Source organism: Peromyscus californicus, unplaced genomic scaffold, assembly GCF_007827085.1.
Source record: "Peromyscus californicus insignis strain IS unplaced genomic scaffold, ASM782708v3 Scaffold_7__1_contigs__length_154581171, whole genome shotgun sequence".
Lineage (NCBI taxonomy): Eukaryota > Metazoa > Chordata > Mammalia > Rodentia > Cricetidae > Peromyscus > Peromyscus californicus.
In genome coordinates this window covers 153984736-154011387 of record NW_026294595.1, presented here as the reverse complement: position 1 = coordinate 154011387, position 26652 = coordinate 153984736, and the positions used below count along the sequence as shown (strand labels likewise).

The 26652-nt window shown below is 47.8% G+C and overlaps 3 protein-coding genes across 7 annotated transcripts in view; 1 reads left to right on the top strand and 2 right to left on the bottom strand.

Annotated features, from left to right (window-relative positions):
- The window catches only part of Zbtb46 (zinc finger and BTB domain containing 46), a 95467-nt gene extending 75539 nt beyond the window's left edge, over positions 1-19928 (top strand). For all 3 annotated transcript variants that reach the window (XM_052723293.1, XM_052723294.1, XM_052723295.1), the window contains exons 4-5: positions 12193-12368; positions 16242-19928. In XM_052723293.1, the coding sequence (XP_052579253.1) occupies positions 12193-12368; positions 16242-16646 (581 nt within the window). In that variant the 3' untranslated portion in view covers positions 16647-19928. The remainder of the gene's footprint in view (positions 1-12192; positions 12369-16241) is intronic.
- A 149-nt stretch (positions 19929-20077) lies between these two features.
- On the bottom strand, positions 20078-23863 carry Slc2a4rg (SLC2A4 regulator). The gene is given in 5 exon segments (XM_052723308.1): positions 20078-20565; positions 20568-20626; positions 20714-20783; positions 20888-21515; positions 22684-23863. Coding segments are annotated over 4 exon segments (597 nt in total). The 5' UTR covers positions 21306-21515; positions 22684-23863; the 3' UTR covers positions 20078-20515.
- A 126-nt stretch (positions 23864-23989) lies between these two features.
- Positions 23990-26648, bottom strand: Lime1 (Lck interacting transmembrane adaptor 1). Of its 3 annotated transcripts, XM_052723300.1 has the most exons (6): positions 26179-26648; positions 25290-25406; positions 25058-25115; positions 24900-24987; positions 24441-24829; positions 23990-24345 (listed from the first exon to the last, which is right to left on the bottom strand). In XM_052723300.1, the coding sequence occupies exons 2-6, from the start codon at positions 25382-25384 to the stop codon at positions 24163-24165; spliced, it is 813 nt and encodes a 270-aa protein (XP_052579260.1). In that variant the 5' UTR covers positions 25385-25406; positions 26179-26648; the 3' UTR covers positions 23990-24162. The 3 variants fall into 3 exon arrangements, with proteins under 3 accessions (XP_052579260.1, XP_052579258.1, XP_052579259.1); XM_052723298.1 differs by having other exon boundaries at positions 25290-26648; XM_052723299.1 differs by having other exon boundaries at positions 24441-24802; positions 25290-26648.
- Positions 26649-26652: the final 4 nt, after the last annotated feature.

The window sequence follows — 26652 nt, the reverse complement described above, 5'->3', positions numbered from 1 at the left end:
TTAGCTTCATGAGAAGCTGAGGTGGGAAGATTACTTAGGCCTGTAAGTTCAAGACCAGACTGGGGAACATACTGAGATCCCCCAACTCAAGAAAAGTAAAAAACAACAAGGAGTTTCTCTGATCTTGTTTTTGATGAGTTTTGTTCTAACAAAGACACTTGATTCATTTAATCTATCTCTAAAACTGAGGAGAATGGCCATCTCTTTCTAGGTTTTGTCTGTGTCAGGTTAGTGTGAGCTTCTGGCTACCTGAGATTCTGTATTCACCCCACACTGCTTGGGGCCCAGTGTATACCAGGTGGAGTCTTCTTCCTGTTCCTGAGGCTGCAGGGCTCACTGCCAACCAACAGGAGGCTTGTTTGTTTGCTGCCTTCAGAAAGAAAACAGAAGTCTTCAAGAAGAACATGGCTTCAAACATTGGATTCTGAAGTTCACTAGGTACCCTTCCTCCATGGCTTTTCTAAAGTTGTAGCTGCAGTTAGTGTTCTACTGGTGGCTTGTCTTGTGCGCGTCTGTTTTTGGGAATTAATGACAGCCTTCCTTTCCAGGTGGCCAGTGACTGATTGTCTTTGTAGAATCTGGACAGTGACCAGGTGAGTGAGGAGTGAGAAAGTTTGTTGTCTATAAAAATCTTACGCAACTTTCTCCCATTGGATGGCTTGTAACACATCTGTCTCTGGTTCTAGGTTGATACCTCTTGTGACCTGGATGATAGGCTGGGCCATTGTTGCTGGACTTGGCTCCAGCTGGTTCTCTCCAGCCAGGATGCTGGGAACAGGCATCTAGCACCTCCTTGGCCAGTATCCCTCTCATAGGCCTGGATGTCTTTGCCCAGCATGGGGTAACTGTGCCAGGTGGCCTTAGGTACTAACAGCTCTGTTCTGAAGTCACCTAAGGAGCCTACAATGAAGATGTCTCGTGTGAACAGAAAGATAGCTTGTTACTTGCCTTGATTTCCAGGCGAGACAGACCTCAGAAGGCACCTTTTGTCATGCTCTGGATTATGTGTTCACATTTGCCTTGCTGGCTCCAGTGTTTTAGACTTTACTACAGTATCCATTTGCTGCGACCTGCCGCGAGTGTGGCAAAGCAGTTGATGGCAGGTGTATGTGTGGGAAATAGAGCTTGTGTTGATCATGGTCTGATCTCCAATTCTCTGCCAGCTTCCTGGTAAAGTTATGTCAGTGCCCTTTTGGTGGGCAGGGGGCAGGTGCATCCCAGCTTCCAGGTGAGGATTTCACATTGGGTTGCTGATACAAGAAGGTATACAGAGACAATCCAGTCCATGGGAAGCAGCACCACAGACCTCTAACCCAGCTAATTTATTTAAACATCTGAGGACTAAATGTAGCCATGACATCTTGCACTTTGTATCCCTCCAAATGTGGAGTTACTGGAATCTGACTTTTTTTTTTTTTAAAGAACAAACAAATGCCTTTTATCTGCTCTTGTTGATCTTTTGGTGAATGTGTTGGATTTGATACTAGCTCAACATTAAGAGCAGCTGTTTATAAATATGGTGGATGCCAGGAAGCCAGAGAAGGACTCACCTTTTGTCAGATAGCAAGTGGACACAGAAAGGTTCTGGAATAACTAGGTGTTCCATCTGTGGGGTGGGTAGGTATTTGGGCGAGGGGGAATCATCAGGTGACACATCTTCACTGTGAGTACTCAGGTCTACCTGTGCCTGTCCCCATTGTGAAGTCTCTATGACAGTGAACAAGCTCTGAAGATGGAGAAGTCCAGCTCCTGGCATCTGTGGCATAGATGAGTCCAGCTGACACTGTGCAAGGCACAGGGCTCCATGACAGCTCCTAGGGGTGTGGTATTGGAGGTTAAGAACTTGGGCAGCCCATGGGGAGAAGTGTCCCTGGGGCCCATTTGAAGAGCTGCTTTCTAAAGACACCCAGTGCGGCCTTAGTCTAGAGTTGATTTAAAAAAAAAAAAAAAAAAACTTAAAATTTTGGACAGACTCCAGAAAACCTGAAAATGTGGTTTTATGGTAGACACTAAGCGATAGGGATGTAGACATGTATGGACTAGATGGCTAACTGCATCATGGGTACTGCTAATATTACCTTCCTTAAAATTGCACCTATAAAGTATGTGAAATCTCCAGCAGGCTCCTGGACACACTTTAACCTGATTTCATTGAAATGTTTCATTAAAGTATTGATGTTGAGGATTGATTTTCACAAAGTTTTAAAGGCTATATCAACATGTGACAATCTTTCTTGAAGAGTTTCAGTGGGAAGTTGGCTTTGTCTGTATTAGGCTATTAACTGCCACAAGACACTCCATGTCTGAAATTCTTAAAACCAGGGAGGTAGTCTCATAAAAGTGGATGTTTATTTCCGTAACTGATTATGCATTTACTTATTGACACTCTGATAACAGGAGCATTGACTCCGTAAGTTAGACTGTGTCTTAAATGCATAATGTAGCATCCACCACAATCCTTTTGACAATTTGTCATGTACTAAGAAAAAAAACATCCTTTCAAAGGAATTTTATTTATTTATTTGTTTGTTTGTTTATTCAGAGGTAAGATCTCACGTAGTCCAGATTAGCTTCAAAGTTACTATGTAGTTGAAGATAACTTTGAACTTCCGATCTTCCTGCCTCCAGGAGACCTGAGTGCTAGGATTACACAAGTATGTCACCATGCTCAGCTCAGCTCAAAACTTTTGAGAAAACTTTTTTTTTTTGGTTTTTCAAGACAGGGTTTCTCTGTGTAGCTTTGCGCCTTTCCTGAAACTCACTTTGTAGACCAGGCTGGCCTCGAACTCACAGAGATCTGCCTGGCTCTGCCTCCGAGTGCTGGGATTAAGGCGTGCGCCACCACCACCCGGCTGAGAAACTTTTTTTAAAAAATATTTATTTATTATATATATACAGTGTTCTGTCTGCATATATGCCTGCAGGCCAGAAGAGGGTGCCAGATCTGATTACAGATGGTTGTGAGCCACTATGTGGTTGCTGGGAATTGAACTCAGAACCTCTGGTAGAACAGTCAGTCCTCTTAACCTTTGAGCCATCTCTCTAGCCTGAGAAAACTCTTTGAGCTTCCAGTTTCTACCACAATCAGTTTGTATCGGATTTACCTTCCAGGCAACAAGCATTTGCCCTCACTCCCTTAAAAAAAAAAAAATCAAAATCCAGCTATAGAACACACAAAAACCCAGATGTTCCCAGGCACAGAGTTCTAGGGCAGTCCTGTTGGAAGGCCTTGAGGAGGGACACCTCCATTTCAGGGGCATCACAGACACATTTACTAGAGTGAGCACAGAGTGGCTGTTTTATACCACTGATGAAGAGGGATCTTCAAGGCATTCTTAAGGCACAAAATTACCAAAAGCAAGAAACTACAGATCAGGTACCCCCACTCTGCACACATGTACCCAGAACACCCTTCATAAATAGGAGAGTGCCACTACAGAAGTACACAAGGAATATAAAATCTGGAGGCCATGCCAGTCAGATAGCAGAGTCAGAACAAGCAGGAAGCCAAGCCTAGGCCAGGTGAGAAGATGAGGGGACCCTGGACTCTCAGGTCAAGGCCTAGTGTGGTATAAAACAGCCCTAAATCAGTCCAACGCTTGGAGCTGATATGGAGCATCACAGGATCAGGCCATTCTCCAGGGTCTGTCTGTCTCTGTGAAGGTCAACTACAACAGACAGCAGCTTTCACCATCTCTGGGGAAAGATCACTTGGCCTGAGGTTCCTGTGCTTTAACACTGAGTATCCAGCATTGAATAGAAAATAACAGTGTCCTGGGTAACAGGACCCTGTAGCTTCATAGATGGACATGGACTTCATGTCATCAGGGAAGATGGCAGTTATCACACAAGGACACATGGGCAAGGAAGTGAAAGACATGAAGAAGATGGGCTAAAGGATAGACGATTTCAGGGTAAAACAGAATCAAGTGGGCATTGAACAACTGGCAATGTAGTATCTGAAATGACTCTTTTGTAAGCCAAACATGGTGGCTCAGAACCACTGTCATAGCACTTGGGAGGCAGAGGCAGGAAGATCAGTTCAGGGTCAGCCCCAGTTACATACTGAATATGAGATAAGCTAGGGTTACATGAAATCCCATCTCTAAATAAATAAAAGAGAATTAATTGGATAACTTAAGAATAGTTGACATGGCAGAAGACAACAGAAAGTGCACTAGAGATGGGCTGTGGTAAATGTCTGGGTTCAAGGAGGAAAATGGTTGTCAAACAAAGAAACATGGAACACGGGGGCAGTGTTTCATGTACATGGTTGACATTCTAAAAGGGAGGATAAAAAAAGAGAACAGAAGCAGTAGCTGGGGAGATAGCAGATTTGAATTGTCCCACAGTGGCAAAGGACATCAAAGGATTCAGAAGCTTCATGAATAACACACACACACACACACACACACACACACACACACACACACACACACACACAGATAAAGGGCAAATGAAAATAGATCCAAGCACAAGAACCTGAACTCAATCTCCAGATCCATATAAAAAGCTGGAAGTGCAGGTGTGCACACTTGTAATCCTAGCAGTGGTGAGGGAGACAACAGGGTCCCTGGGGCTCACTGGCCAACCAGTCTAGCTTAATTGATAAGTGCCAGGCCAAGAAAAGACCCTGTCTCAAGGGAAGTGGATGGTATTCCTGAGGATGACAGCTGAGGCTGACCTCCAGCTTGCACACTTGTACATGCATGCTTATGTGTGCACGTACACACACAACCCATTAAAAGATAAGATGAAGGATAAATAGGAAATCACTGTGGGCTTGAACCCAGCTGGATTAGCGACTACATACCAGCGCTCAGGATGCTGTGGCAGGAAGAATATGGCAAGTTTGAGACCATAGCAGGCAAGACTTTTGTCTCAAAAAGGGGGGGAACCCCTTTATATTAATATAAATGGATCAAATACTCTCCTTCAGTAATTTATCAGGCTCACACACATACACCAGACAAAATTTCACCAAAGTTAGCCTTGAACTTCTGGGTTCATGTGGTTCTTGCCTCAACTTCCCAAGTGTTGGGATGACAGGTATGTATTCTTTAAAAAAAAAAAACAAAACACATTTTTAAAAAATTATTTTGTTTGTTTGAGATAAGGTGACTCTGTGACTCCTGTGACTCTGCTTATCCTTAAACTTGCTGAATTGCTGAGGAAGACTTGAATTCCTGACCCTTCTACTTGTATCTCCTAAGTGCTACAATTACAAGTGTGCCACTGTGCCAGTTTATGTAGTGCTGGTGCTGGAACCCAGGGTCTGTGTCTGCTAGGCAAGCACTCCATCAGCTGACCTGCATTCTTAGTCAGGTTTTGTTTGTTTTGTTTAGTAAGTAAAAATAATTTATATACTGCTAGGCGAGGTAGGCACTAAAGTATTGCCTACCTTATTTTTTTTTTCAGCTTATACATGACAGAGAAAAGTTAAAAGCAAAAAGATAGAAAAATATACACCAAGCAAACACTAGCCTAAAGAAGTCAGGTACTGCACAGTAATTTTAAAATAGCCATAGATGTCTCTCCTGGGAGGATCCTGCATGGTGATCGAAGGGATAGTCCTGGGTTGAGCTTTAGGGTAGGAAGCAGAAGTTGGGAGGACTAGGAGACATGGAGAAGGATGTGGTTATGACTGGGGCTTTTAGCATTCTCTGTCATTGATAGAGTAGCAAGCAAAAATCTCAGTGAGAGTGGATAGGATTTGAATGGTTTTCAGTGCTAAATCAACCTTGAATTCCTGGAATAAACCCATCTGGTTGCAAGATGTTACTCTTTTTCTGTATTGTTGCATTCAACTTTCTGTTTTGTTTAAATTCTATGTCTATATTCACAGACATATTGGCCTGTAACAACACAATTAGAAACTCTACAGTATACCAACAAGGGCAGAATATTCCAAATTCATAGGAGGAAAGTTTTACCAGTATAGACCAGCTGGGGCCATATACAACAATTTCAAAGGTCAAGACTGTGCAGAGCAAGTGCTTACCAGCAAACAGAATCTAGCAGCAGGAAGACACTAGGCAGCACATAAACACTTTCTCTCTATCTCTCCTCTCTTTTCCTTTCTTCCTTTCCTCCCTTCCTCCCTCCCCTCCTCACTCCCCTTCCCTCCCTTCCTCTTCCCTCTCTCTTTCCTTCTCTCTGTTTATTGTTTTGGAACAATAGCCCAGGTTGATTTCAAACTCAGGATCTTCCTGCCTCAGCCTCAAAAGTGTTGGTATTGCAGAAAGACCGCTTTGTCTTGTTTTTGTGTTCTTGAGACAGGGTCTCCTATATCCCAGACTGACCTCAAACTCACTATGTAGTTGAGGATGACATTTTACTCCCAATTTTCTTGCCTCCACCTCCTAAGTGCTGAGGTTAAAGGTGTGTGCTACTATTCACAGCTGTTTTTTGTGCTTCAAGATAAGGTTTTCTTTGTCGCCTAGGCTGGCCTCAAATCAGGATGTCCCTACCTCTGTGTCAATGGTATTAGGATTACAGGTGAATGATACTAAAAGTACATTCCATCAAACCTGCAAACCACACCTATAATTGTCTATAGCTAATTGCCCTCTACAGAGAAAAAGGAAGGTCTTAAATTTCTATGTCAAGAAGAGAGGGAAAAAATAACAAATTTAAAGAAAGTACCTGGAGGGAAGTAAAGGTATCATGAAACAGAAGGCAGGCACACAAACAGGGCACAGAAAAAATAAACAGAGATGGCTCAGTAGGTAAGAGTACTGCTGCACAAACATGAACCCTGTGTTTGAGTTTTAATCCGTGATGGTGAATCATAGAGTCATAGAAATGACTGCCCTAAAGGAGTAGGTTTATTATACTCACTGACCCCTAGAAATAGGAGGCAGGTCTCACCATGCAGAACCACACAGGGAAGCACCAGGCACTTGGGAGGCAGACAGAAGGAGGAAATGGAAGAACCAGGTAAGGGTGTATAGGGACAACTCCTGGTTCTCTGGCACCTGCCCTGGGGATCAAAGGCAGGCAGCAGTAGTCATGGTGTGGGAGTCTTGTAGAAGAGTAGGAATGAGGCTCTGGAACATTACTTTTCTCATTGCTGTATGCCTGGTGAGCAAATTAAGGAAGGAAGGGTCTACTTTAGCTCACAATTCAAGGATACAGTCTATCAGGAGGAAGAAGGCATGGTGACAGAAGCTTGAGGAGGCAGCTAATCGAATTGTACCTGCTGTCAGGAAGCAGGGAGTGATGGATGCTGGTGCTCAGCTGAACTTTTCCTTTTTGTGCAGTCTAGAACCCTAGCCCATAGAATGATACTGCAGACATTTAGGGTGGATCTTCCCACCTCAACCCAATTTATGTGATCCTTTACAGGCATACCCAGAGGCTCTTTGGTGATTATAAATACTGTCAAGTTGACAATATTAACCATCACAGCCGGTCATTTACTTTAGGGAATGACCAGGCCTGGAAGCAGCCATCCCTCCAGGGTCCCCTGTATCAAAGTTTCAAATACAGAAAATAGAGACCATGGTAAATGGAGAGAAACTTGACACAGGCTGATTCTGCATTATCTGTTCAGAATTGCTGCAGTAGAGACTGGTGAATGGATGAGTGGCTACTTTGTGTGTCTGACACATGGTACTGAGAGAATTGGAAATCCACCCAGAAGGAAAATCCTGTGCTCTTCTTACCATGCACAAAAAGTAACTTGAGTTGGATTGTAAACTTTGGGAAAGCTGCTTAGCCACTAGTCTGTGGTCCATTTCCTTTTTTGGGTGCCTAACAGAGATACGAGTTCCTGACCACCAAGGCACACATGTAGGCCCCATTTCAACACCACTGCTTTCTAGGCCCAGATGAGTCTTCAGAAATGGGCTTGCTGTGTCCCACAAAGGAATACTATGCTGCAACAAACAAGAACTAACTGCACTTCCCCAGACTGATGTTGACTGAATCCAGCCAGTCATGATCAGATAACTCCACAGACACAAAGTCCTAGGATAGCAAAACAAAAGGGTAGAACAGTCATTCACTGCCTTTAGGGGCTGACTCTGGTTGGCTTGAGAGGATCCTCTGAGTATGTTGCAGATGATTCTTAAGATATGCACACTTTATAGAAGATTAAATTTTTCTGAGTGACAGACAAGATGACTCAGCAAGTAAAGACACTAACCACCAAGCCTGACTACCTGAGTTTGATTCCCTGAGCCCACACAATGGAAGGCAAGAACCAACTCCTGCAAGTTGTCATCTAACTACCTCATGCATGCCCATAAATAAATAAATAAATAAACAAACAAACAAATAAATAAATAAATATAATAACAAATGTTTGAAAATAATTTGAATATGTTTATTCTTTACTTAATTTTGTTATTTTAATACAAAAAATGACATCCTAGTACATTTATAAATGGAAAAGTGAGCCATAACTTGTCTGGTTCCACTAATGTGATGCATCACAAGTGCAGTATTTTGGAAATTGTCACTCGATGAGTAACCACACACAGGACCATTCATGGTTGATTCTGGAAGTGCCCACTGACGTAATCTTCAAGGTCTGCATACAGCAAACCTGCCTATCCTGTCCCAGTCACTGGTGGTGCTCTGCATTCTTGGCAGTAATGAAGAGCTTCCTGAGTGACCACTTGTGCATTCTACAGCCAGAGGGGTGTTGTTGTCTGAAGGTGGCATCTTATGGCTTGGCAGCAATAAAAATATGAGACCAAACTACAGTTTACAAAAAGAAAAGCAGTTGTTCAGTCATAGGCAGTTTCAAAAGACATTTCCCATATGTAAGTGTCATAACCCTAGGTGTGCAGGCTGACGCTGGGGAGTCCCTCCTGTTGTTGATGTCATCTTATGTCCTGACTTTGTAGTTTCTTGGTCTGCATTTTCCTTCTATTTTTTTGGTTTTTCCAGACAGGGTCTCTCTGTGTTGCTCTGGCTGTCTGGGAACTCACTTTGTAGACCAGGCTGGACTTGAACTCAGAGATCCACCTACTTCTGCCTTCCAAATGCTGGGATTAAAGGCGTGTGCCACCACTGCCTGGCTTGGGAGTACAGGGTTTAAGCGGAGCATCTATCTGCCACTCTGGACAAAGCCTGTCACAAGGATGGGGTCATGGTGCATGTCTAGTCTAAGTTGTTTTTCTTTTCTTTCTTTCTTTTTTTTTTTTTTTTTGTTTTTTGTTTTTTTGAGACAAGGTTTCTCTGTGTAGTTTTGGTGCCTGTCCTGGATCTCTGTCTGTAGACCAGGCTGGCCTCGAACTCACAGAGATCCACCTGGCTCTGCTTCCCAAGTGCTGGGATTAAAGGCGTGCACAACCGCCGCCGCCACCACCACCACCACCTGGCCTAAGTTGTTTTTCTAAGAAAGGAATCTTTCTATACTTAGGTGAAGTGGTACATGTCTTTAATCTCAGCCCTTGAGAACAGGTGGATCTCTGTGAGTTTGAGGCCACTCTGATCTACATAGTGAGTTCTAGAACAGCCAGAGCTATATAGTGAAACCCTCTCTCCAAAAAACAAAAGCAAAAAAGCTTTCTATTTATAAGTATTTATTTAATATGTATGTCTGAGTTATGTACTTAAATATAAATATGCAATTAAAATATTTAAATTTAAAAATTTTTATTTTATGCATATGAATGTTTGCTTGCATCTATAGATGTGCATCACATGCATGTCTGGTGCTGACAGAGGTCAGAAGAGGACACCAGATCCCCTGGAATTGGAATTATAGACAATTGTAAACCACTTGAATCCTCAACAAGAGCAGCAAATGTTCTTAACCACTGAATCATTTCTCCAGTCCCTGTAATTTAAAAATTTCAGTTCTTTGTTTTTAATGTATGTATGTGTGGGGTCAGAAGAGGGTATTGGGCCACTTGGAGTTGGAGTTATAGGTGGCTGTGCATGCTGGGAACCAAACTTAGGTCCTCTTCAAGGATGGTATGCACTCTTTAATTGTTGAGCCATCTCAGCAGCACCATCATTCCAAAGTTCAATTTTTGTGTTTATAAGAGGATAGAAATAATGGATACACTCCCAAGGTATCTTTAAAGAAAACATTGTTTAACTTGGTTTCTTGTTTCCCCTTCCTATCTTTGAGTAGCCTGTTTATTTTACGTGTGATAAGAGGAAACTAGGAATCATGGGAGTGAGAAAGGCCATTATGGATGTATGAGACTAGACTGAGGAACAGTGTTCTATTGCCTGTGATGTGAGCCAAGCCATGGCCTAAAGGAAAAGACAAAAAGCAGTTCATGATTTCCCTTTTGGAAGCTCCCAGGAGTGGTGTGGGTAGTGGCCAGACATGTACGTCCCCTTTGGCATATCATGAGTGTCCTGCTAGTCCTGGTCATGCAGTCAAGTGTCAGCGGCTTTGCCTCTATGCCTCCCATCTAGTATACACAGACACCCTGGCATCACACAGCAACCACTGCCAGATGCTCCATTCTCCTACTGGGACCCACTTTTGGGAAGGCCTGTCTGCAAGAACTGCACTCATTCACATACTCCCCTGGTACTGGGCACTGGGGTTGGCTGAAGGCACAGCAAATGGAAACAGATTCTACCTCTCAGGATCTGTGCAGAGTTGTTTGTAGAGACCCACTGAAGCATTTCTGTCAACAAAAAAATGGAAGCAGTGTAGATGTCCAACAACACCATCTCCATTAAATTGCAGTTTATTCAAACACTTAAAAGATATGTGGTTGCTGGGCGGCGGTGGCGCATGCCTTTAATCCCAGCACTCGGGAGGCAGAGCCAGGAGGATCTCTGTGAGTTCGAGGCCAGTCTGGGCTACCAAGTGAGTTCCAGGAAAGGTGCAAAGCTACACAGAGAAACCCTGTCTCGAAAAACCAAAAAAAAAAAAAAAAAAAAAAAAAAAAAAATGAGGTCACAATATGTTACATATGATATTATGTCCTGTATACACATGATCTCAGTTCTTTAAGTACACATAGTGTTCATACAAGGAAAAGAGACCCAAAAGAAATCAGATTGCTGACCACAGTATCTAGTTTTATTCTCTAGGCTGTGATAGATCTCCCTCCTGACTCCTGTCCCCAGCTCCTCCCGACATACACACACTCAAAGATCTTAAGTATTTTTAAAACCTTTTGTTTGTTTGTTTGTTTTGAGACAGCATTTCTCTATGTAGCCCAGCCTGTCCTGGAACTGGCTTTGTAGACCAGGCTGGCTTTGAACTCACAAATCCACCTGCCTCTGCCTCCCAAGTGCTGGGATTAAAGGCGTACATCACCATGGCCTGGCTAAGATTTTAAATCTTAAGTAAGAGGAAGCCTTGGGAGCAGTGTTCTCAGCTTTCTGAGGGAACAACTCAGTATCCTTTTTAGGAACACAGAAACTGGGAGTGTGTGCAGTGTCTCTGGGGAATAACCAGTTGCCTGTTGTGATGAATCATAGCCTGGCTTGCAGATGCTAGGTATAAACTCAGGGTCTCTCCAGGACTAGCAAGTACTATATTTGTTCTTTAGCACAGAGTACCCAGTATTCACCTGCACATCCTAGGTACCTAGAATGGCAGGAGATTTGAGAATAAAAGGCCCTGTCACATAAGCGTGGAGCGTCTCCCTGACATCACTGGGGCCTGTAGACACCCGGGCGTCCTCAGGGCTGCTCTCCGTGCTGTTCAGTTTAAAGCCCCACACTGTGGCTGGGGCCTCAGAGCAGACTATCGTTGGAGACACTGAGGGTTCCCTGGGTTTTTGAGGCTGATTGTATCCACTTAGTAGAGATGGCAATGATGTGTCCTTGCCGCAGTGTGCTGTCCAGGTGTCAGGCCAGAACTATATTAAAGCATTTGATTTTTTTTTTCCCTAGCTTTTGGGCCTATGCCACATTGGAATGCTGGGTTGTCTTATCTTCCTCTCCAGGGTTGCATCTGATGCACCCTTGCCCCACAGCATGCCTTGATGTCCAGTGGGGTCATGGGTACAGGGAAGCTCTGGACAGGGAGTGGACAGCTGTGCAGGGTTACTCGCTCCCATAGCAAGCTGCTGAGTCAGCAAAGCCCTGGGTCTGTCCTCAGCAGAGGCCTGGAAGATTGTTTTATGGGAGGCTCCTGAGAGCTGTGTATCCCTCTCCCTGTGCTCTGATGAGTGAGTAGACTGTCTTTTTGGGGGTGGAGTGAGATGGTTGGTTGTGTGGGTGGGGTCAGGTGCTAATGTCTCTGCCACTGTCTTTCAGTGAACGAGTTCACAGTGATCAGGAAGAAGTTCAAGTGTCCCTACTGCAGCTTCTCGGCCATGCACCAGTGCATCCTTAAGCGACACATGCGCTCACATACTGGAGAGCGACCCTACCCTTGTGAGATCTGTGGCAAGAAGTTCACTAGGCGAGAACACATGAAGCGACATACTCTGGTGAGTGCAGGGTGCTAGTGGGGTATGAGACTGGGGCACATGGTGAGCTGGCTTGAGATGTCCTGACAGGCAGATCAGGAGGAGGGTGCAGAATACCCAGGACACCCCCCAGTAATAGGTGCCTTTCAGAGGGGAATGTGGAACAGAACAGGGAGAGCTGAAGAAGGAGAAGGAGAAGGAGGAGAAGGAAGAAGAAGAAGAAGAAGAAGAAGAGAAAAGAAGAAAAGAAAAAAAAATAACTTTTCACTAGTTCTGTGTTGGTTTTTCCTAAGTTCATGGATATTGTTTTACAGACTTACAGAAAAATTTAAGTGGGATGCTGGCACCTCCACCCAGCCTTCCCTATTCCGAGAGAACTGTGTCTTGTTTTTCAGCTCATAGGTGCTGAAAAGTCTTGACAGTGTGTGTTGCTGCATCTTCTTGAGCAAAACTTCCTAAAAATGTACTTAAAATGTGGAAGCTTAGTTTGGTGTGGTAACACATGTCTGTAATCCCCCTGTTTTGGAGGAGGAGGCAGGAGGATGATGAGTTCCAAGACATCCTGTGTACCAGGCTCAGATTCAGCTATGTAGTGACATCTTGTATTTAATGGTGATGATGATGATGATAATGTTGATGCACATATGTCAGGGTTTTCACAAGAAAAAGGGCCATGTAGTTTAATCCTTTAGTTTCCTTGGGGTGTCTATCTTTGAAAAAGTGGAGCCCTCTGCATTAGAGGCAGCTCTGTAGCCAAAACCACCAAGTTCACCACAGCAATATCTACTGCCCTTCTTGGCATGCAAAGGTGCCTCCTGTAGCAGGAATCTTAAAGAGTCTTTATTAATAAAACAAACCTGGAGCCAAGTATTTGGGTGAACACTGGAAGATCAGAGAGACAGAACAAGCCACAGCTAACCTCACCTGGCCAACTTCTCAGCTGGTCCTGTTTCCTCATACTGGAAGCCTCTGAGTCCTCATCCAGAATGAATCTCAGCTGAACTGCTGCTTGTAGCCTGAAAGCTTAACCAGCCAAATGCTTCTAGTTCCTGGTCTTCACGCCTTATATACCTTTCTGCTATCTGCCATCATTCCCTGGGATTAAAGGCTTACTTCTTGGGATTAAAGGCGTGTGTCACCATGCCTGGCTGTTTCCAATGTGGCCTTGAACTCACAGAGATCCAGAGGGATTTCTACCTCTGGAATGCTAGGATTAAAGGTGTGAGTGTCATCATTTTCTAGCCTTTGTATCTAGTGGCTGTTCTGTCTCTGACCCCAGATAAGTTTATTAGGGTGCACAATATTTTGGGGAACACAATACCACCACAGCCTCCTCCATAGGTGGAGACAGTGCTGAGAGCCACACTGCTGTACTTTCCCAGGGATCAGGAAAGAGTGGGTTTGTACTGCTCCACAACACCATCAAGGGACTTAGCAGCAGATTGCCATGAAATCCAGCATCCTTCTCTTGTGCTTCCTTCCTGGGCATGTCAGTTAGGATGGATGAGTGTTCTGATGAGAGGGCTCCCAAAACACCCTTGTCGTCTCTGAGCATCAGAGTACAGCCCCTAGCTCATATGGTAGTGGCAGGCCACAGGAATCTTGGTGGTGTCAGCCTCCTGGGCCTGCTCCTGTCAAATAACAGATTAGACAATTAGACACAGATCTTGCTGCAACTTGGTCTAAGTTATGTTCTTCTGTGGTAGAGAAGGGGAAACTCTGGGTTTAAAATGGCAAAACAAGGGCTTGGGGAGATACGTAGCTCAGTTGGTAGAGTATTTGCCTAACATACAGAAAACTCTGGGTTTGAAGCCTTGTACTACGTAAAACCAAGCATGGTGAATCATATTTGTAATCACAGAATTGTGGAGTCTGAAACAGGAGTATTCAGAGTTCCAGACCAGACTGAGAGAGGGAGAGAAACACACAAACCAAAGAAACCATAAAGGAAGTGCCTTGTGTACCACCTTATTGGAGATCTCATTTCTAGAATCAAGCTTTCTGGAAAGCTTGTGAGGCAGGTACCTCAGCTCCAAGGGCCACCAGTTTCCCTAGTGACAACCCTTCCCAGGTCATGCTGTGGGCTTCTTAAGTTTTTCTCAGTTAGTAGACAGTTGTATTCAAGTCTTTTTTTGTTTATTTGTTTGTTTGTTTGTTTGTTTTCCCGAGACAGGGTTTCTCTGTGTAGCTTTGTGCCTTTCCTGGAACTCAGGCTGTAGCCCAGGCTGGCCTCGAACTCACAAAGATTCGCTTGCCTCTGCCTCCTGAGTGCTGGGATTAAAGGTGTGCGCCACCACCACCACCCACCCCCCGGCCTGTATTCAAGTCTTAACAACTCAGAGTACTGTAGAAGGCAACTCTGCCTGCAAGAAAGGTGCATTCAAAAGGAGAGGGTGTTCTGCATGATCTTCGGGACTGCAGGCCTGGGAAGCCCAGAATGGGGAGGGTATCACTCAAGGCCCAGATATAGAACTACAGTGACATCTTGTGAGCAGATCTTTGTGAGTGGAGGAGCCTTTTCCCAACATGTGTACTGTTTATAGTTGGAGAGCTGGCAGATTCAGAAAGGTGAGAACAAGTTATAATCACCCCAAGCTCTGCGTAGCCTGTTCTCCAACAGGTCCTGGTGGCAGCATATGTAGGAAGGAGGGGAGCCTAGCATCTGGGGAAGCGTCCAGCTATGGAAACCTACTCTAGAGTGCTGATCTGAGAACAGTCCATCTGCATGGCTTGGGGCTGCCTGGCCAGGGATAGCTATGGTCTCCTCTGGGTTCCTCCAACCTCCATTTTTGAAGCTTAGGGCCAGATCTTAGATGCAAGGAGGCACAGTGGAGCTGGCCAGGCTGAGAATGCCTATAGGTACTCCGCAAATCCCCTTTGCCTTGTCCTTGCCCATCTCTAGGAAGGCAATTCTGCATAGGCCAACTTTCTGCAGAGTACACTGGTTCCTATGCATACTTCCTCAGGCCCAGGCCTCCTGGGTCCCCTCCAGGATCTCCAGACTTTTGTCCTCTGTACTTTCAAGGCCCCTCTACTGAGTACTGTGTCTTCCTGCCGAGTACTACAATGGGCAGAGCATGGCTGCTGTCCCTTCCTGGCTGCCATGTCTCTTCTGCAGACCCTAATTGCTAACCTCTATCTTTGCCTTTCAGTTGGGAGGGCAGAAGGAGTTGCCCCTTTTCATTGGAAGCAAGGTGCATAGCAGCCTGGCTAGGGTTCAGCTCTATTGCCCTGCTGCCAGGTTCTAGTCTGCTTCCCATCCACCATCTCATGGGACTCCATGCTGACCCCTCTCCTTCTATTCTTCACTGTGGCTCCCATGCTGCCCAATCCACCAATCTAAACTGGGCTTCCTGGAAGGCAGAGTCCACTTGCAGCCTCCAACCATAGCTGTGTGTGGGCTCGGTGTCCTGTGCACCCAGGTGAGCAGTGTTGTATTTCTTAGCTCTGCATCACCTGGGCTTCCAGGCCAGCTCCTCTGCCTGTACAGAGCTAATGGCAGCTGGGCTCTGGAGCTGCTCTAGGGATCTGATAGGAGTCCCTCAGCCTGCCCTGCAGGGAAGTTTATAGAAAGAGTACTTTAGGCAGAGGGAGCAATATGACCAAGTGAGAAGTGTACCTACATACCATTAAGTGGGAGTACTTGGATATGGATATGTTGGGACTGACCTAGTTTGTAGATGGGGGCATGACACTGTACTCTGGTGCCTATAGCATCTGCTTAAGACAGGATGATTTGCTGCCTCTAGTGATATTGCCCATGTTGTCTCCAGATAGATCTGTTACCTCCTTTCCCTAATAGGGATTGTCCCTCCTGTGTCTCTCATGGCCTAGTAAAGATTGTGCTCCTCACCCCAATACTGCATCCTTCCACTGACTGCTCTGTCCCTCCAGGTCCACAGCAAGGACAAGAAGTATGTGTGCAAGGTGTGCAGCCGTGTGTTTATGTCTGCAGCCAGCGTGGGTATTAAGCATGGTTCTCGTCGCCATGGTGTATGTGCAGACTGTGCTGGCCAGGGTGTGGCCACACCACTGGACCATGGTGGAGGTGGTGAGGGCTCCCCTGAGGCACTGTTTGCTGGTGAAGGGCCATACCTGGAAGACCCCGATGATCCACGAGGGGAAGGTGAAGAGGAGCTAGGTGAGGATGAGGATGAGGATGTGGCCAAATGGAAGGACGACGTGGGTTTGACACATGAGGATGCACTGCTGGGAGATGACAAGGATGACGAGGACTCTCCCCAGGGGCCCCGCAGCCCTTCTGGGGAACCTGATAAAGACTTTGCCTGGATCTCCTAGGGGCTCTGCTCTGGTGGGCAGGGTGGGTGGTGGCTGAATCGCTTTGTCCACCTGTGTGTGTCTTAGTGGGTCTTTACTTACCAAGGAGCAGGGCCATGCTGACTCCTTGAAGCTCTTCCTCCGGGCCCTCCTCTGTCCTATAACCCTCCCCTCTTGCAGAAATTGGTCCTATGAGCTAAGAAGTGGGTGTGACTCCAGTGACTGGGGAGCACTAGGACTAAACACAAAGTGAGGGGTACAGTATGGGTTTAGGAAAAGGGAGAATGCCTACTCCCACCTGTCCAGGTATTAATGGAGTCCCCAGCAGGTGTGTCTAGATGTATGGGCAGGGCTGCACCAAGGCCTGGGCATGCTTCCTCAGGGTATCAAAGGAGCCCTTTGCTGTGAACCTGGCTAGGAATGCAAGATGACTCAGTGGCCAGGTCAGGGTCAGCACTAGTTAGGGTCATGAGGGCAATCCCCCAGCCCACAGGTCTGAGTAGGTGTTGAGTTTAGCATAAATACAAACTGCTGCATCCACAGCATTGCTCGATCTCCTTCCACCCCCATTCTCCGGCAGTCAGGTTATGGGCTCTGGCCCTGTCACTTTGTCCTCTTGGTTCCTGCTGCCCCATGGCAGCTGGTAGAATCTAGTGGGCATAAAGCCCTGCAACCCTCTTACCTCCAGGCTTTGGTGCTTAAACACAAAGTGGCTGCAGATGCCTCTCTGGAAGCCCCAGGCTCCAGGTGCTATCTCTGTTGGAAGCAGCTACCCAAGTGGCAGGCCAAAGAGGAAGAAGGCTCTGTTCAAGAAGGGCCCTGTGGCTGGATGCTTTACCCTTTCAGGCCCACAGGGTTGAGTTGCAAGGGCCACAGCTCTTTGTTCTGTGTGCACTTTCTTTGAGAGCCCCATTGTGCACCCTGAGTTCTGCCTGAGCCCTTGCTGACCCCTCCTTGGACCAGATAGAGCTCAAGCTCCTGCCTTTGTTGCTGCTAACACTGGAGGTGGGTGTTCCTAGCTGCAGTGTGCTGCTGATGCCTCCCTGCCTAGGAACCAAATTTTAAAGAAGTCAGAGACATTTTCAGATGGTTACTACAGGCTACTTTGTTTTGAATTGTTTTTTCTCATTTGACAGGACTCTACAGGAGTGGTTTCATTTAACTTTTCATCAAGTCCACTTTCTCTATTTCTAAAGGCCCTCACACTTGTTCTGTGAAAAGTGTAGGCTTCATTTCCATGGTTCTGAGGCCCAGAGAGGCAGCTGTCCACTTAACCTGCAGGGTAGACACAGATGCTGCAGCCTGCCCTCTTCTTGAGGCCATTTCTGACAAACTATCAAGACATTCCATCCCTCACCCACCTCATCTCCCAAAAGCCCACTGCAGTGTTCAGTGAGCAGTGTAGTGAGCGCTCTGCTGAGGTGCTGTGGGCTAACCTACTCTGTGCAAGGGCTCATCAGGCTACTGAGCATTAGGGCCAGTTAGAGAATTTTGTTTTCCCTTTCCCAAACACTAAGTCAAATGGCTTTTAGACATTTTTTTTAAACTGGCACATCTGTTCTCTCTAGGTAAGAGGAAGCCCCATAAAACTGTAATTTAGGTCCCAATTGGTTATACAGAGCATGTCACCTGGTGACATTCCCCAAGTACCAGCTGCCTGAGCTACAGGAGGAAGGAATCACAGCTTTTATTATTTTAAACAAAACAACAGTCAAGAGGAACAGGGCCAGGACTCTCTACAGAGTTTAGGAACCATTGTCTGAAAGCTGTGTGCCCCTCTACTCACTGTCCTCTCCTCTGAGGCATGCTGGTTCTGGAGGACATTTCCGTCCAGTATGGTAGCATAGCTAGACCCCCTTTTACCAACAGAACTCCAGGTTGAGACTGTCTAGCCTTGCCAGGCCCCTTGAGGGCTAACAGACTTAGTACCTTCCTCTCTCTTTTAAATTGCCTTTTCTAAACACTTTCTTATAAAATGCATTTGGAAACTAGACCTTTGCTACCACTGTCTCTGGGTTTTTGTATCAGTCCCTACTTCTCAGGCTGTCCTGCCCAGGACCCAGGACCTCTGGCCCACCTCCCAAGGCACCTGTGCCCTCCACTCTCAGGATGTCTTGCTCTGACTGGCCCCACTTCCAGACTGCCTTTGCTGGCCTTTCTGGGGGTTCCCTGTTGGTACCGCAGGGCACTTCCTTAAAACCAGTACTGTACCAGAAAACTAAGGGTTCCAGTTCTGGTCCTACCACCTTCCAAGTGTTTGCCATGTGACAGGCTTAGTTCTGGCTCAGTTTCCAATTGGAAAGTGGAATTCTAGAGATCCAGATGAACACATCCATCTCAGGAGGCATGGAGGGAAAGGACGTATGTATTGAAGTTTTTTTTTTTTTTATGTGACTTTTTTTTATTCAATGTTCAAACTAATAAATATTTTTTTATGAAGAAAATGTGTAGATTACATTTCACATTTTGTATTTTTTGTGTGTGTATTTTGGTGTTTGAAACACCAAAGTGGAAAATATAGTCCATGGGGTGGGTGGTGTTAGGGTTGAGGTGGGAAAACAAAACGATTTTTGTACGGATCTCTGGATCCTGACCAGTTTGCATACTTAACTCTGAGTTTTGGGGAACAGGACACTGCTAGGACTTGACAGGGACCTAACTCAAAAGACACAGCTATGCTTCCAATTCTGCACATCTTCCTTTAAAAACAAACAAAACAAAAACCTGAGAAAATGCAAAACTGGAACTTTTTGCAATATTATGAAAGATAATCTTACTTTGGCTCATTCTATGACATATACAACTCCTAAGAAAGCCATACTTAATGGTGGTGGTATTTTTTAGATCCTATTGTGTTTTGTATGTGGCTCTTTTAGAATCACTTGTAGTGAGGGTGCTGTGTGTATGCTTTTCTTATTTATTTATTTTTCAACATGCTTTCAATCTGTCAACAAAAAGTGAAAAAAAAAGGCAGTGTTTGAAGAGTGTTGATTTTTTTTCTGGAGATAATCTATATTATATTGACTTTATATTAATTATTATAAACCTGTGTTTGTACTGAAGATGTGGTTAATATTTGCAGAAGGCTTGTCATAATCAGTTGGTGGGGTTCACAGCCCTGTTGTCCTGCTTCTATATAGCCACAGACAAGTAAAGATTACCTTCTCTATAGTGGTTCTTGCGATTTCTTGTCTGCCTAGGTGTGCTCCAGGTTGCCTGTGGGTTTTCTTTCTGTGATGGGATTAGTGTAGACATTCTTGCAAAATGATCACTTCAAATAAAATGGGAAATTGCTGCTCCATGCAGATGCCTCCTGTGTGGTTTCAAACAGTACCCTTCCTTGGACCTCAACCTGAATGGAGGTAGCCGCCAGCCTCTACTGCTTATCATTCATTCCCCATTACTCTCCTAGTTCCATTTCTTTCCCCAGGAGAAAACATTGGTTTCTGGAAAACTAAACAAACAAACAACCCCCACAGTTTTTAATTTTTCTCTTTGGCTGATATAGCCCAGACACAAGACACCTGAACTTCATTAACATGGTAAAATGTCAGCCCCAGGGGGGGCCTGGAACCACCACCTTTAAATGTGGGCAGGAGAATACTCTCCCTGAGACCTCTCAAAGTGCAACTTAAACAGGCTTTAGCAGAGCCCACTTTCATCTTTGACATGTCTGTGAGTGACAGGCAGGGAGGCAAGCTGCCCCTGGAGCTAAAAGGACAACATGCAGTTTGGCTTTAGTGCAAAAGGCTGGTTTCTTCCAAGGCACTTTGAGTAGTCAGTCACTCCTCCACCTTTAGGAGTCCAGAGTAATCAAATCCACCACAGGTTTGCTGTAGCTTCAGGCTGGGAGTGGGAGGAAGGCCAGGCAGTAGCATCATGGGATGGGCTCACTCCAGGAACTGCTGGCAGACTTCCTTCCAGCGGCAGGCTGTGTACACAGGTCCCTGTGGTCCATGCCATACACTTTCCGGCACTTCTTGGCATCACCCCAGGGCTTCCTGGAGGGGACATACAGGGGGCATGGAGAATTGTCAGCTAAGACCTTTACCACCTAGTATATGCCCAGCCCCTCAACCTACACATACCTCAGGTTGACCCCAAGCTTAGCAGGCAGGGCTGGTATGTAGGCTTGGGCCTCAGTGGGCTGTGGCATCTCTGGAAGGAGTCACAACCCCTGTTTCTCACTAGAGTGCTCTGAGACCTGTCCCCAATCTCCATGTGGCCTCACCTTGCTGGTAGGCTTGGTCACTGTGGCATACCTGTGGAACAGCTGAAGAGCTGAGCTTGGGAGGTGGAAGCCAAGTTAGGGGATGTGGCAGGTTGGGAAGAACTGGAGGCCTCCAGTAGCTCTAAGAACTCCACATGAGGAAAGGTAAGTGGCATGGAGACTGGAGGAGACACTGGTGTTAGGCTGGACAACCTGTCAGTCAGCTTGTCCATACCAACATCCAGCTCTGTGTAGTAGAAGTCCTCTTCCCCATCATTCTGCTCTGGCTCTGCCTGTCTCCTGCCAGGAACAGCAAAGTGAGAGAGAGCATAAATTCTGGCCAGGCCTGACCCCACCCTGACCAACCCCCCAGTCCCACCGCACCCCAGGTACACCAGGTGGATGTGTCTTTGCATCCCGGACACTGTGCTCAGCACCTTCCCACAGCTCTTCCACAGGCACTGGAACATGACCTGAATAGAGCTCTGGAGTGATAGGGGCCTATGTCATCAGTAGCCATCCTGTCCAGCACACCCATGGAGGGGATTTTCCCATACTTACCTTCTTTTTTCTCAGGGTGGCCTCCCAAACAGAAGGTGGGTTGCTTCTGGGGGCAGTGGGGGTGATGGAGCGGATGGAGAAGACATGGCTGGCCTCCTTCCAAGGCTCCAAGCCAGATTCTGCAGGGACACTCCATTTAGAAGCTCAGAAGTCTCAAGCTGCTTTGCAGAAACTGCTGCCTGCTGGTTCTCTCCAAGTCCCTGATTTTGAGTTGCCTCCTGTTGATGTGAGCCTTGAGGAGTGGGGGCAACTAGGAGAATTTGGCCTCAGAGACTTGGAGAGAAGCTTCTCTAGCAGAGAAAAGGTAGGCGTGCTTGGCATGGCCAGGAAGCAACATGGCCAGCAAAGTGGAGGTACAGTTTTGGCCTCAATGAGGGGCACTCAGGGTCCAGATGTCTCTTAGAGAGCTTGAGGCAAGCTTAGAAGGTGGCATATTAGGTTTGAGGCTTGGTGGCTTTAGTATCCTGGAGTAACAGAAGTTCTGTCCATACTTGAGCATAGTTTTCTGAGTCTCACCTCGGCGGAAGGTTGCAGCTAGGGCCCCCACACAGACAGGGCTGGTAGATAGGCTTGTAAGGGCTGCAGCAGCCATGACCTCTTCCAGCCTGGCTTTTTCTGGGGGCTATGCTGGAGATGAGGTCAGAGCTCAACAAGTGCTCTAGGCTCCTCCCCTGGTCCAGCATACAGGTGCTGGGTTTGGACACATGAGGGCATCAAGCTGCCTCACTCCAAGTTCTGGGCAGGAGCCCTGGCTCCACCCCCAGCTCAGGTTGCAGAGCTGAAAATCCAGGAACCATAGAACAGGATGGGGATCCACAAAAGGCCTGAGTTCTCCATAACCCGGGCTTTGTTCCACAATGGCTCCTTCAGACCCTGGTGCTGAGCAAAGGTCTGAAGGCCCACCATGAGGGGCGAGGCCAGCTATGGCTCAGCTCTTCCCACCAACACACATTAACCGTGGTTGTGCAACAGCAACTGTGGGTCAAGTGCCAGGCCTAGGAGGGCAGAGCAGCAAGCCTTTGGCAGCAGTTAGGGAAATTGTGCTCTAAGCACAGGCAGGTCCCTAACTTCTGCTGCACAGTTAGTCAGGAGTATAGGGCTGGCAAGTGGGGAGGTGGAAGCCAGGGAATCAGATTCCTAGATAGGTTGGGACTCTGTCTCCTTCTCCACTGAAACCTTCAAAAGCTGACATCTGTGCCAGCATGTACTGCTCCAGCACACACTGGCGCAGCACACACACAGACACACACACACACTCCTAGTCTTGGGCATCAGCCCCCACCTCACCTCTTTACTGGCACTGGGATGTGATCAGAAGGCGTTGGGGGCATGCTGAGGCTCCTGTGGCTCTGAGAACTCTAAGCCTACAAGGCTGCCACCTATAGAAGGGCGCTGAAAATAGGGGTTGGAGAGCTCTGTGGAGGAGTTGGCCTAGGGACCCCAGACTCCACCTCAAATCTGGCGCCCAACTCCCACACCCGATAAAGCTAGTGTGGACCACATGGCCCCGCCCTAGCCCCGCCCCCTGCTCCGGTGGCGGGAAGCATCTGCTTGGCCCCTCAGCTCCACTTGGCCTGACCCACAGACACGCACAGGCCGGCGCAGCACCCCCAGCTGCCAACGCCTTCAGGCCCCAAAGTTTGTGCAGACCCCACACCATCTTTGCAGGGAAAGAAACTTTGGCAGTGCCCTTGCCCACTGGTACCTGTGGTGGTGTGGGCACAGTAACCGGCGTGGCGCTGACTCAGGCCCTCTGCATTTAGGCACTGAGTCGAGATCTGCAGCCGAGGATCTTGGGAGGCTACAGACCCTAGGTCCTGACCCTCAGAGTGGGGCGGGTGACGTTCACAGACCCAACCCAGTTCCGGGGGCGCTCAGCCTCCATGGTCATCTGGAAGCCTATGTTACAGAAGTAAGGCTGGACTCTCTAGACTGCGCCCCAGGTCAGGGCCAGGCCAGCCGACCCCCACCCAGCATCCGGCCTCCACCCGCACGACCCGCAACTGCCTGACGGACTACACCCACTACGACGCCCCGCCCCGGTGCGCACAGGAGACAAGCACCCTAAGTGGTCCGCGCCTGGCCCTGCCCCGGTAGTGGAGGGGGGGGCTCAACTCAGGCTAACTGCTTCCACGCCCTGGCCTTGCGCACACTGCAGCCCAAGGGCTGGTTTCCCCCAAGAGCCCCGGGTAAGCGCTGAGCTATCAGAGTTAGGAAAGGGCTGCACTTTCTTGGCCAGCCTCCTAGGAGCAAGTTATTCTTTAAATGCTGGATTGTCTACCTCTGCCTACTTATATAACCTCAAGGGATGGTAGCAGAGGCTCCAGGAGGATCTGAGAGTCTAGATCCCACACTTCTAAGTGGCCATGCTGTCCCAGACCCTCTGGCCTGGGAAACCACCACAGCAAAGGGCTTGTTTGCCTTTCTTCCCACCCACTGACTTCTGAGTCTTACAACCAGGTCATGACATCAGGGGCCAGGGACCAGGTATGAGGAAACTCTCCCAGAGGTCAGAAAGGGATATCTATAACCCTTTCAGAAAACTCCCATTCCAACCTTCCCAGCTTTCAAAAAAAGCAACTGAGAGCCAATCTTATGTGACAGAGATTTAATTAGGCCACAAGGACTGGACCTGAAATTTGTGCTGTCAGCTGTGGGGGTGGAAGGACACAGAAGGATCTGCAGTCAAACCCTGCTGAGGCAGAAGCCTTGGTACCCTTACCATGTCAGCTCATGTTAATAAACAGGATGTAAGGCCTCAACTTCTCAGGGGCCCATCTCCCTGATGCTTTCATACACATTTTCTAAGGGATCTTGGTTCATATCCTGGCCCCTGAGAGTGATGGCCTCATATTCCACATCACTCCCACCCTGGGGGTCCGGCTGATCTGTGTCAGGTCTTGGGTCTCTCCTTTTAGGCTTGCAGACCCTGGAGTACAGGAGATCCATCTGGAGAGGAAGCAACCCCAGGGAGAGCTTGGCATTGTCCTCTGCCAAAGGTGGGCTCAGTCCCATCTACCCTACCCTACCCCAGCTCACTTTACCTGAGTAGCTGGGATCACCTTAGCCTTCTGCTGCAATTCTTGGTAGCCCTGCTTTGTCTCTTTGCGCTTCTGGATGCAGGCATACTCAGCCCCAGGCCCAAGCTTGGCACAGCTAATGGTCAGCTGTGTTCCAGCCCATACCACAGGGCTAGCAGCCAGGCTGGCCCTGGGAATCGCAGCCAGCCCCACATTGGAATAAGTGGCCTCGGGACTAGTAGAAGGTGCAGTTGCAAGGGCAGCAGGAGGGGCCCTGGGCAGCTGCCGAGGTGGGAAGGCAGAGGGAGTTACTTGAGACCTGGTGCTGCCCCTGGATACCTCCAGCCAGTGTGGATGCAGTAGATCCATGCTAGCAGGCCGTGGGGCTAGGGATAAGATCAAGGCAGAGGCCACTGAGGGAATAAGGAAATAGGACTAGCCCCAGTGGATTGGCCCTACATTTATGGCCTCCCAGGAGCTCACCTATGCTGCAGCGTGGGCCTTGGTGAAGCTCATGCAATCTGGTGTCAGACTTGCTGAGGGAGCAGAGGTGGGTCTGTCTCAGCAGTGACTAGGGACAAGGAAGGCTGGTTGATTCCCTGCTGTCCTTGCCCTGACCCCAGGGACAGTCTGGCACTCACCATTTCCACTGGTATCAAACTGCCCTGTAGCCCAGTTTGTTGCCTTTGAGCCCGCTTCCTGGGGGCAAGAGTGCTGTTAGTCCAGTAGGCAGAGGAAGGTGCAGGGGTGATCAGATGCTGGCCCAGGCTCAGTGTAGAGAGGCACATGCAGAGCCCTCATATGGACTTCTCTGTTGTGACTTCTGACTCTGAGCCATACAGGAGGAGGGCAGACAGAACCCCAGGCACATACCTGTGGCAGGCTGTGCACAGTGCCCACAGCCAGAGGAGCAGGGAGCACCCCAGGACCCAGAGTGCTAGTGGGGCTGAAGGCACTGGTGGCCTCATCTTGTAAAGCAGGGAAGAGGACCTGAGGACAGAAAAAATGAGCGCTGGGGGCTGACTGGGGAACCAGTGCACACCTGCAGCTCTACTTGCAGATCTTGCCCAGCTGGTGGGTTCTTCCTCCCTGGTTGACTCAGCACACCGGAAACCCCCAGGCCTTGCGTTTTTGCCCTGCCCCATGGGCACCCACTGATCCCTCTTTGGCTAGGGTTCCTTTAGTTATCAGAGATGGCTATGGAAATGGAGGAGCATGGCCAGGGGCAGCTATGACCTGAACAAGGCTATACTGTACTCACTGTAGCTCAAACCCATTATCTGGGGGAAATCTCTGATATCACTCTGACTTTGAGCCACAGACCACAGACCTCACCTCCAGCCACCACTGCCCAGGAGTGACCCCTTGTGTCAGGTGATGTTCCTAGACTACTCACTACAGAAGCTAAGCAGTTGGGGGGGGGGCACTGGACAGAAAGAGCTGCTATGAAGGCAAAGTATCCCCACCCTACTCCTCCCTTCCCAGGATCCCTGCTTTTCCTAGAGTTGCCCTTAGAAGAGCTGATTAGGGGCTCACCTAAGAGTTCAGGGTGAGCAAAATGAGGGTGAACAGTCTTCTGAGGTAAGGGCCTGTCTGTTCAAGCTTGGGGTGTAGGCATCTTACACAGAGGGGGGCCGAGTTCACTAACCTGGCTACAGCCAAGTCTCAATCTCCTGACCAGGCAGGACTTATCCCTCCCAGACCCCAGGGCACGGAGAGGCTTGGGGACTGGCCCAGGATGGAGAATGGGGGCAGTACTTACCAAGGCCACCGTGAGGTTGCTGCTTGGCCCTGTCTAGGACAGCCAGGAAGGTCTTTGTGGCTGCTGGTGAGCTCCTCACCTCACTTCCTGTGCATCTGAGCGCCTCCCAGCAGCCACAGAGTTCTTGCGTAGTTGCTCCCACAGTCTCTGCTCGCCTCCTCACGTCTCCTCGTGACTATTTGCCACCAAGAGGCAATTATCATAAAACTAACACAGTCCCCTCCACCCCAATGAGGCAGATACCCATTAATGAGGTGGACACAGCAGGTCAACTGGATGGATTATCAGTGGCAGCCCAAAACCAGAAATGAACCCCAAACCCACTTGAGTCAGGCCTGCCCGCTTTCATCACTGATAGTGTTCCCCAAAGGTGTTTCTACCTCACATATCTGTTTGTGAGTACTAGGCACAAGGGCCACCCTAGGATCTTAATCACTTGGTCAGAGAAGAGAGAAGACGGAAAATGCTCCTCTC

Coding starts and splice junctions, on each gene's coding strand:
- Lime1 (XM_052723298.1), bottom strand. CDS start 25,561: ATGGGGCAGGGCAAAAACGCAAGGCCTGGGGGTTTCCGGTGTGCTGAG. Junction 25,116..25,289: donor CTGTGCACAGCCTGCCACAG/GTATGTGCCTGG, acceptor TCTTGCCCCCAG/GAAGCGGGCTCAAAGGCAAC. Junction 24,988..25,057: donor GTTTGATACCAGTGGAAATG/GTGAGTGCCAGA, acceptor CCTTGTCCCTAG/TCACTGCTGAGACAGACCCA.